Below are 10,536 nucleotides of genomic sequence, written 5' to 3' on the forward strand. Positions count from 1 at the left end.
AAGGGATTCTCTGGGGCACAGTCGGGGGCCCGTGTTCCAGCAGCGGCGGCGCTTCTGTGAATCCCACGACCACACAGGAGCGTCTGCTCAGCCATGTGTGTGAAGCTCAGGGAGGCCTCTTTCATGCTGAGAAGTGATTATCCTTTGATGAAAATGTCACTGTGATAAGAAACGAGGGAGCCTAAGAAGAACGGCCCATTGGTCTGGGCCACAAGCAGTCAGGCCAGGAGACGCCCCTGGGCTCCGGGGACAGGGGTGGAGCCTCTTACCTGACGGGACCTGTCTGAGGGCTAAATGCTGCCGTGTGTCCTCCGGGGAGGCTCAGAGGCCAGAGCGCGGCCTCGTTTCTGGTCGCCTGGCAGTCCCTCTGTAGCTGGGGACCCGGAGCAACCCCTGACACTGAGGAGCGCCCAGAACCAGCCCTGGATCGATGCTCTGATGGCCGCGGTCGCCCCATGCAGGAAACCAGACCAGACTCTGGGACCCGGCTGCCATCCACGAAAGCCCCAGGTGACGGGCGCCGGCGGGCAGGCAACCTGACGGGCAAACAGAGACGCGCAAAGGACAGAGCTACGCCGACACCTGCGTCTGCGCCCGAGGGCGAGTTCAGAGCCGTGGCTTTCTCAGCAGCAGTAGATGCTCTGATTTTAATGCAGCAGGTACAGCTGTGGTCACCACCAACCTTCGCTGCGGCCACGGTAAATCCAATCGTTAAACAGGTGAGCGGGTCTGAATGTCAGCTCAGCTGGCGTCCGGCATTTCTTCCCCTTTCTCCTGCGGGTCAGCTAAATAAACTGTGACGTCTAGAGGAAGAGCCTTTGTTCTTGAGTTCCAACACGGATGACCTCCGTGTCCTGACATGTACAGCGCCATTCCCGGGGGAGACGAGAGCATGTCAGCGACAGGGGCAGGTGGAAGGGGGCGTGTGTGGGGGTATGTGGGGGGGGGGCCTGGCGCTCCCCTCCGCACGTGGATCCCAGAAGCCACAGCGCAGCGCTGAGGGGGTGTTGTTCTCAGACTTTTTGTGGGTTTTCTGTCTTCTTTCCTCATTACCTTTGTCCGTCCCCTGTACCTGAGCTCGCGCGGGGGTGCCGGCCGTGCACCGGGAGCGCTGCCGCGTTGTGTGATGAAGAACAGCGGGGGCGCCCGGAGTCCGGCGCTCGCCGGAGAGGCTTCTGTCCCCTTCCGTCCCACGCAGCCGCACAGCGTTTGCCTCCGGGCCCCAAGGAGCAACTCCCGGAATCCCGTTAGGGACTTTCTTTCTGGCGATCCAGAGAGAGTCGTACAGAAAGTCAGAGAAATGACAGTAGTATGCAGCCAAAGGGGGTTTTACTAATTCAGAATCCTCGTTAAGCGTTCACTGTTCACTCTGTTTCTGTCTAAAGGCGTATGGTATGTTTCATTGCTACCAAAGCCTGGCTCTGATGTAACATAAAGCACATACAGCGTGGTCAGTAAGTCGTTCGGACAAATTAACAAGAGCTATTTTATGGCTGTTGGCACAATACTGCAGAAGGAAAGAAAGGGGGGAGAGAGAGAGAGAGAGAGAGAGAGAGAGAGAGAGAGAGAGAGAGAGAGAAAGGAAAGAAAGAAAAGAAGCGTTCTTGAAATTCTCCATCTCGGCTCCTCGGAGGACAGCCCGCTGCTCAGTCCCCTGCTTCCCGAGGGGCGTGGGCACCCCGGTCGGTGCCCAGAGCCCACCAGGCCCCTGTCCCGCAGGAAGGGCTCCCTGATCTGTGCGGCAGGGTCTGCAGGCCCCGCCCCACCCCCACCCCCATCCTTTGTGCAGTTTTGGAGAGAGCCATCTGCACCCTGGGGCCACCTTCCTTACTTCCTGTGGCCTCTGCACCAATAACGCGGGCTTGTCTTGGTCTCTTGCCTAAAATTTAAATCCATTTTGGAGAAATCAGAGAATGAACTGAGGCTGAGGCCCAAGAAGCAGAAGTATCCAAGGATGTGCTGCGCAGACCGACGAAAGCACCCCCTGAACTCCCAGGGGCACGACGTCCCTGTCCAGGGAGCAGGGCGCGTCTCCACTGCTCAGGGGAGGAACGCAGCCCCCGACACGGTCCTACCCCGGGGCGCACAGCCGGGGAAGTGGCGGAACAAGGCTGTGACCAAGGTCCAGTCGGATCCCAAGGCCCGTTCCCACGTCCCTGCGGGAAATGCCGGCCGAGCGTCTGGGAAGACACCGCGCGGAGGGTCCCCAGCATCCGAGCCCGGCCCTGCTCAGCCCCATGGCCTTCACGTGCTCCCCGTCGCTGGGGTTAGATGCCGCCCATCCTTTCCGTCAGACACCGGCCACTCGGCCGCGGAGGGCGGGTGACGATGTAGAAGGACGGGCAGAGCGCTGGAGAAGGGAAACGGCGCTGGGCGCGGCTCCCCTGTCCGCGCGGCCCCACCCCCACCCCCACGCACGGCCCGCTCACGCAGGTCCCCACAGGCCGCTGCAGACGCAGGACAGCCGGAGCCCCCGTGTCCGAGCTGCGTCAGGGCCGAGCTGCGCCGTGACGGAGGCTCACCTGCGTCCCCGGAGGGCTGAGCCCAGACCCCGAGGTGCCACCTGCGGGGGCGGTGCTGGGTCAGCCCACGCTGCAGGGACGCTCTGCCCACAGCTGCCCCGCACTCCGTGACCATCGCTGGGGTCACCCAGACCCGCCTGGGCAGCCGCCGCTCCCCGCCCCCCTCCGCAGAGGCACCTGGGCCGCGATGGTCCATAGAGTTCAGGGTTAAGGCTTCCTCTGGGGGGAGGGGGCTGTGTCTGCCCCGCCCCCACAGCTGCCAGACCACCAGCACCGGCGTCACAGACAGGCAGATGCTGGCTGCCGCGCGGGGGCCTGGAGGTGTTTCCCAGCCTTTTCCGCACTGGAAGGCGCGGGTGACAATTTCAGGATCCAGAACAGCGACTCCCACTTTTAAGGGGACTGGGTTTCCTGACCTGTCACAAGTTTCCGTGTTTACCCATCAGTCCCCGGCTCTGCCCATCCTTCCGAGTCAGAGCTCATCATGCACCTGGATCTCACTGGGCCTCTCTGTGCACAAGTCCCCGTCACCAGCCTGCGAAGTGTCACCGCGGCCACCACTGTGAGCTCAGGTTTGAAGTCGAGGAAGCTGGGGGGTGGGGCGCAGTGGCTGAAAAAGCTGCAGGTGGTCACACAGGTGGGATTCAAGGGGCCCCGCCCAGCCCCACCAAGATTCAGAGCCTGGACACCTGACTTCAGAGCCCACGCTCTTAACCCCGACCTGGTGTGGGTGGCCCTGGGCAGTGAGAGCCGCAGCGGCCGCCCACAGCTCCCAGTGACCAGCCGCGCCCCCAGGGCTGGCGCCTGCCCAGACTGGAGTCCGTGACTTTATGATCCTCACAGTGAGCGGCCGGCCTGCTGCCACTGCCCGTACGTGCTCTGTCGTGGTTCACGCTCACGAGCAACAGTGGGGGTAAGAGCCTGCGCTCACTTTGCTCCTCCAAGGATACGTACGATTGTCCTCTGGTCAAAAACAGCCCTGGAATATGAAACCCACGAAGCATTGACCGAAGGTAAAAACGTGACTGTTAGGTTGGTACGTTCACATGCGTTACATTTATTCACTCCCAAGACCATTTCCCAGCTCGAAACCACGGAAGGAAGAGAGAAAAGGGGAAGCAGCGTCGCTCCCGTGTCCTGACTGCGGCACTTAAGTGGGTCACATTCGGAGACCCCGGGCCGCCGGGGGGGCTGTGAAGTGCGTGGAGGGGAAGTGCAGACCCTCCTGCGCGTTCCCGGCATGGGCGTCGACCCCAGGGTGTGACGCGGCCGGTCAGCAGTGGGTGGACAAGAAGTGGCACAGATTTGGGGTGTAGTTTTGATGCCATTGGCTCCGTGGGCCACCTCCAGCGGAGCTGACCCCTCAGAGCTCAGGGCCCGAGAGGGGCTCCACGTCTCCCCAGACTCCAGCAGCGTGTGGGCGGCTGATGCGTTCCCCTGTATTCACATTTCCATGATTCCATCCGGCCAGACTCAGTGCTGGGCGTTCCCGTGGGTAATAACTAGTGTGTCGCTCAGGCGTAGCGTTGCTTTCTAAGTGCTGGTGTCGGGCTCGGACTGACCTCGTGCTGACTGTAACCAACAGTGTCCTAGTGACCTGAGGTAGTTCTCAGGCTTTCCGACGCCAGCTCAGCGCCAGGACGGCTCCAAAGAGAAAAATTTCCACTCACTTAGAAACGCGGGCACGAGCGTTTGTGTTTAGAGGGATACAAACTCCTGAATGTCTCAGGAACCGGTCCGTCCTGCTCAGACTGCTGCCTCCCCCCCACGGCCGCCTGCTCGTCACACACCAGGCAGGTGCCAGCCGCCAGTCACGCAGCAGGGGAACTCCGGGGCGTGCGGAGAGGGGGCCGGGAGCCGCGGCCCGGGCGTCACAGGGACCGGAGGCCTGCAGGACCTGCATCCGGGGCCCTGGGGGGGGCCCTGGCTGGGTTCACACTCTAGAGTCTGGCACTTCTGAGACACATGCGTCCCGAGGGCGCAGCACTGTGCCCCACAGCCCCCAGGGGCACCGCTCGGGACCCCAAGGCCCACGCGCTGGCTGCTTCCTGGTGCGCCAGGCGGAGACTCACACTTGGACTCAGCCAAAGAGCTCGCTGATGGGCACCCCGTCCTTTCTGGGGGGCTGGCACTGCAGCGGGCCACGGGGACAGCTCCGGGGAGGCCGGCAGCCGGCACGCCACTGTCCTGTGTGCATGGCGCGTGCTCCAGGCTGTGCCCCCGGCCACGGGGAGCCCCGCTGCAGGTTCCCTCCATGCGCCCCAGCAGCCAGGTCCTGCCGTGGCAGCTGCTGGGCAGGAACAACCCGCCGTCAGTGCTCGTGGGGCGAGAGCCGTGCTCGAGGGCAGAGAGGGCTGGGACGCTGTAGGCGCCCCTGAGCAGGGAGCGACGGCCTGGGGTCATGGCGTCCACCCCCCACACCAAAGCTGGCGACGGGGACCCGGCCGGCTGGCTCTGAAGGCCACGCGCGTTGCTGGGGAGGTTTTATACTCCGAGGCGGGGCGTGGGCTTCTTGTGAGGGCTCCTCCTCGGCTCACGGCTTCAGCTCCTTTGCAGGGTGACGTCTCATCAGCCCTTGGTGTGTCCCTGTGGAGATGACAGCACAGGACCAAAGTGGCCGCGCACGTGGGACCTTTACAGCATTTCTCATGGAAGCCCCGGCGCTGACTCATCCGGGCTGGGTCTGCCAACCGTGAGTCCCCACCCGTCACCACAGCGCAGTGTCTTTCCCTGAGTCACCGTGACTGTCCCTGGTGGTGAGGGACAGTGAGAACCGTAGGTGGAAACAGCCGATTGAGGGTGAATGCTCAGCACAGCGTTTTCCGAGCGGACGCCCCTGCGCAGCAGACGCAGCATCGGGGCGCGTTAGGCAGAGGCCGGTCCTGCCGGCGCGCCCCCTGGTCTCAGCCTCGCCGGTCCCGCGGGGCCGACCAAGAGGAGAGGCTGCCAGCGAAACCCCTCCGTGCTATTCACCCAGAACACTCGCCGGCGTGGCCGGTCCCCGGTCACTCTCTCCGTTGGTCACAGTCTGCTCCGCTCGTCCTACCGAAGGCCACAGGTCACGCTACCGCTTTACAAAGCTTTTCCTGCTCTTTCATTGGGAAGTTGCTCTCTCTTCCTTGGAAGGGTCGTGACACGTTTGTCACTGTGCTGAGCTCTACACCACGCCGTGTGTCACTTCTCTCTGTGCCCCTCAAAGGCTGACACCTGCCTTGGTGACACCCCTGCTTCAGAGGCGCTCAGTCTGTCTGTTCTACGCTTTGTGTGCTCACCGCGGGGTGGCAGCCGGCACTGCCTTCCATCACAGCAGCGGCCTGCACGTAGCACGGCCCCACGCTCCCGGCACGGGGTGCGCATCACACTCCACGAGCGGCTTCGCCCAGCCGTGACCGCGGGCCCGCAGAAGTGTGTTCCAGGCAGGTCGCTCTGGCCCCCTTCTTAGGGCCGAAGAAAACCGAGAACATTCAGGAACTTGGGAGAACTCTTACAGAAACGCCTCCGTGCTATGGGACCGACTGGGGACATGTGTATTTCGGGGCCCACATCTGAGAGGCTGTGTGCACGGCCTTTGTCACGCGTATAGGCTGTTCACAATTTTGGGGGGCCCCCGGGTGCGATGAGAGGCTGCATGCCTTCCACCACCCCTCACCTCCCGGGCACGCATGCACCTGTGCGCGGGGCTTCCACCGCAGCGCCCGACGCTCCTGCTCTGAAGCGTGAGAGGGACGCTCCCTGGCCTCAGACAAGCCCGGCCCAGCCGACAGCACCTGCCGGACCCGGCTGCCCTGCTCTCTCCCTGCCCAGCACAGCCCCCCGCAGGCCTGGACGCGGCTCTTTGAGGGGGCGAAGCCTGGCCTTGGCTCGGCGCCTGCACACGTGCTATCCATCTGTCCGTCTGTCCGTCCATCCGCCTGTTTCATTCTCGTTGCTCCCCCTCCGCACACAGCTCCTCGCGTCCTCCCGCATGTCGCGGCTTCAGGGTGGGTGGCCGCTCCCAGCGCCTTCCCTTCACCGCCCCAGGGGGAAGAGACCCCACTCTCGGGGCCCAAGTCTTCTCCTTCGTGGGACCGACCCAAGTGTATCACGGTTTCACTCCCACGCCCTCCCTCTGCCTTTGCCACCGCGCGGCGCCTCCTGGAGCAGCGGGGGTCGTGTGGGCTTTCCTCGCGCTTCTGTCCCAGCACCAAGCAGAGCCCCTGCCCGGTGCGCAGTCAGAGCCCGTGAATGTGCTGCTGAAATCCCGTGACTAGGCCCTGCTGGCGCGGCCAGTGGCCGGTTCGATCCCCGGTCAGGACACAGGCCTGGGCTGCGGGCCGGGTCCCCAGTTGGGGGCGCACAGGAGGCAGCCACACACGGATGTTTCTCTCCCTCTCTCTCATTCCCTTCCCCTCTCTAAAAATAAATAAATCAAATCTTTTTAAAAACTCAACGGGTAGAAAAGGCCAAATAAAAATGTATGTACATCCCCGCCGAGCGCACGGAGACACGCGGCCCTGAAACACCCACGGCCCTGAGGTCCCCAGGGCCCGGCGCGCACAGGCAGGGAAGAGTGACGCGCTAACCAGCCGCGCCGCGCCCCGCAGTCCCCCCGCGAGACGAGGACACGGTGATTAGGGAGGCTGCTCGTTAGCGCGGCGCGGGCTGAGTCAGCACCGAGTGCGTGCCCAGAGGCTCTCTCGCTGCCAGCCGCGTCCTGCTGAGCGATGGGGCTCAGAGGCGGGCCCTCCCACTGCCCCGGCGATGGCCTTAGCCTTCGGGTTCCGCGCACACAGAGTCGGCCACACCTGCGCCGTCCACGGCTGCAGTGTCCCCCGGGACGCAGGCCTGGCCTTCGGGGCTGAGGCCGCTCCGCGTCCCTTCCTCCTGGGTGGCGGCGTTAACCTGCGCCTTCCGTTTCGCTGAGTGTCGGGTACGCGGGTGTCTCGGCGCCCGAGCAGGACAGGGAGCAGGCGCGGGTCTGGCCGGCTTGGCATGACGGACGGGACGGTGGTGATTACGCAGCCCGCCCCGGCCCGGCCCGAGGACGGGCAGGCATAGCCATGCGGGTGCCGATGGTGACGGATGCTTCGCCCCAAGAGGCTGAGCCAGTTCATGGCTTCTCCTGGTCCTGGAGGGAGGGCGGCCACAGTGACACCCACGGGCAGCCAGGGGGCGGAAGACCAACACTTGCCGTGGCTTTACCTGCAATTAACTTATTAGCCAGAATAATTGTCTGACAATAAAGGAACAAGTGAGTATAAGGATTCTGCAGTCACACTCCCAGGATTCTAAGCCAACGTCTACCATCACAAACTCACCTTAAACATTTCCCTTCAATGTCTGGGCCGTGGCTTCTTAATTTTTTTAGTGAAGAGATTGTCAGTCTCACGAGATGGCTACACTGACTAAATGAGAGGGTGTGTATCATATTGCCTGCCACCTATCGAGTGAGAAAGACATAAAAGTAGCAATTATTTCTGCTCCTGGCAAGGATCTCCGTGCGGACCGAGATGCTGTTTCTATGGCAACATCAGCCTGGGGAAGACATGGGCTGTAAGGGCAAAGAAGCCCGGTGCCCTTCCCTGTGCGAGGCGAGGCTGGTGGTGGTGACTGTCGCACATCCCGCCCCAAGGGTCGGACCGTGTTTCTCGGTCCACTGAGGGTCTAGTCAGCCTGTTTCCGTCTTGCAAGAGCTTGGCACTCAGTGATTATGAGGTTAATAGTTTATATTGCTTTTATGTCTGTGTTTAGCCTGGACTTGCAATCACTTGCTCAGCTGTATTACAGTAAAAAATTAAAAATTAGAGCCACCCATAAGCAACATAATTCAGCTCGGTTCCCCCACCACTTAACGCTTCTCTCCCTGCCGTGGCTTTATCTCATCAACCAAACTCACACGAAATAACTAAGTTAACTTAAACCCATTGCCCATCTTCAGCCAAGAGGTCCTTCATGGAGACACAGCGTGGAGCAGGGAAGTCTAGACCAGGAGCGAGGAAACCCGGCCCCCGGCCCTGCCGGCTCTACTAATTCCCCACATGCACTTGGACGCGTCCCTCAGCCTCTCGGACGGCTTACGAGATGATGGCTTCCGTTACTAAGGGCCTTTCCCGTGTCACAGTCCGTGAGCTCCTCTCAGAACCGGACATCTTGGCGCACAGCAGGACGTTCAGTGGCGTGTCAGATCTGTCTACCAAACACTCTCATGTAAGGCAGCTCATCTTGATTAAGATTATTTATGAATAGTTAACAGGACAGACCAAAGGCCGACGTCCGTAGACCAGGAGCTGTCATGCATGCTGACGGAAATATGCGGATTTAAATGGATAATCCTACAGTGTTTGAGAAGAGCTCTGAGAATAAATGAAACTATGTCTCTCTGGCCAAGGACGCAGGGGTCCATGTCAGGAGGGTGTGTTGAGGGGAATGGCTGACTTCCTTTAGATATAACATTTGGAAAATAACTCAAGTGCCGTACAACCCTCCTCAGACACTGTAATGCATGCAGAAAAATATTTTAGGATCTGGGCTACTCAAAACCGTGACACCGCAATGACCCTCATGTGGACTGTGGAAATGGCCTCTTGCCAGCTGCCTCTGTTTCTGACGATAACTAGATTCTCTTAGGATGTGGGAATAAAGGGCTCACAGGTAACCTTTCTTCCCTGAAGCGATCTCTGAGTAGTTCTGCTTCTTGGTTATTTACAATTATATCAGACGTAAATTCCAACAGCCACAGAAAAAGGAGGCACACTTAGAGGGTTACGCAGGGCCCGTGCAGCCCTCCGTGATGAGTGATTGGGAAAAGGCAGGCGCCACCGTCCCCAGGCCTTCTGAGCTTGCAGCCGCAGCCGCCACCTCTCTCCAGGGCGCCCCGGGGGAGCAGGGGTCGTGCCCTTCCCCCACGCCTTCCCCAGTGGCACCTCTTCCAGCTGGCCTCCAGGGCTGGCTGCAGGGGAGGTGCTTCCTGTCTGCGGGGTCAGAACTGTGCCTCTGTTTCTCAGCTGTCACGCCTCCCCCAAGGCACTGCAGGTGTGATGACGGCCAGGGTGGTGGTGCCGGGTCGTTCTGATGATGAGAGGCGGGGACGAGGACCGGAGGATGGGCGACCCGACACAATGGGCTTGTCTAAGTAGAGCCCCACCAGCCACACGAGAGGCCCGAAGACGGTCGTTCTCCGGTCACTCATTCATTTAACTTCCTGGGTGTCCCACACGCCTGGTTTCATCAGACCCGCTTCTCCTGGGCTCAGCGAGGCTGCTCCGGGGCAGACAGACCCGCAAAGCAGTGCTGCTGGGACAATCCTGCTTCCGATTACGTATGAAAACAGTAACTGTTCTCGATTTTTGTATTGCTGTTCTGTTACGTTGTCTGTGTGCTGCTTTCCTGGACTTAAAATGCCTTTCAGCCTGACTTTGTCCTCCTGTCGCAGGTGTCCCGTGTTCCCCTTGCTCTCCCCTGCCCCTCCCCGCCCATCCCCCGGTCAGTCCGTGTCCCTGGGCAGGGGCTGCCCAGCATGGGGGCCCTCGGGCTGCAGCAGCGGGACGGCGGCACCTGGTGGGCTTCCAGCAGGTGACCTGGCAGCCACTGCAGAGCGAGGGGCCCCGTGGGCAGGGGCAGGGGGAGCAGAGGGTGCTGCTGGGGACCGGGTTACTGAGGCGGGAGGAGCCTGGGCAGCGCGGGGAGCCACGGAGGGGGCAGGAGGGCGGTTTCCAGAGCAGCCGAGGGAGGGACCTGGTGACGGAGACCACGCTCACTGCGTGACAGCGGGCAGGTGCTCGGAAGTTGCCGCCTCTGGCAGCCGCGCGGGGATGTGGACCCTAACCCTGCACGGGCAGGATGCGCACCGTCCCCGTCCCGCGCGGGTCTGGTCACGAAAGTGGCCCGTTACCCTGGGCTACAATTACAGCTAATTGTAACAGCACCTTCCCTGCTCGCAACTGCGATCTAATTACGGGTTTGCAGACGCCCCTCTGCCCCCTTCTCCCGTGGGGGTGAGGGCGGCTCCCCCTCCGAGACGGGGCTCCCACGCGCA

The 10,536-nt window shown here is 61.6% G+C and overlaps 1 protein-coding gene across 1 annotated transcript; it reads right to left on the reverse strand.

Moving 5' to 3' along the window:
- Window positions 1–4,223: 4,223 nt before the first annotated feature.
- LOC150020480 (uncharacterized) lies at window positions 4,224–4,926 on the reverse strand. The gene has a single exon (XM_090288635.1). The coding sequence runs from the start codon at window positions 4,923–4,925 to the stop codon at window positions 4,305–4,307; it is 621 nt and encodes a 206-aa protein (XP_090144761.1). The 5' UTR covers window position 4,926; the 3' UTR covers window positions 4,224–4,304.
- Between the last annotated feature and the right edge of the window lie 5,610 nt (window positions 4,927–10,536).

This window comes from Furipterus horrens, unplaced genomic scaffold (genome assembly GCF_987537825.1).
Source record: "Furipterus horrens unplaced genomic scaffold, mFurHor1.1.pri manual_scaffold_1, whole genome shotgun sequence".
In the NCBI taxonomy this organism is placed as follows: Eukaryota; Metazoa; Chordata; class Mammalia; order Chiroptera; family Furipteridae; genus Furipterus; species Furipterus horrens.

Excerpts from the sequence above, each read along its gene's own strand:
- LOC150020480 (XM_090288635.1), bottom strand. The coding sequence starts at position 4,925 with ATGACCCCAGGCCGTCGCTCCCTGCTCAGGGGCGCCTACAGCGTCCCA.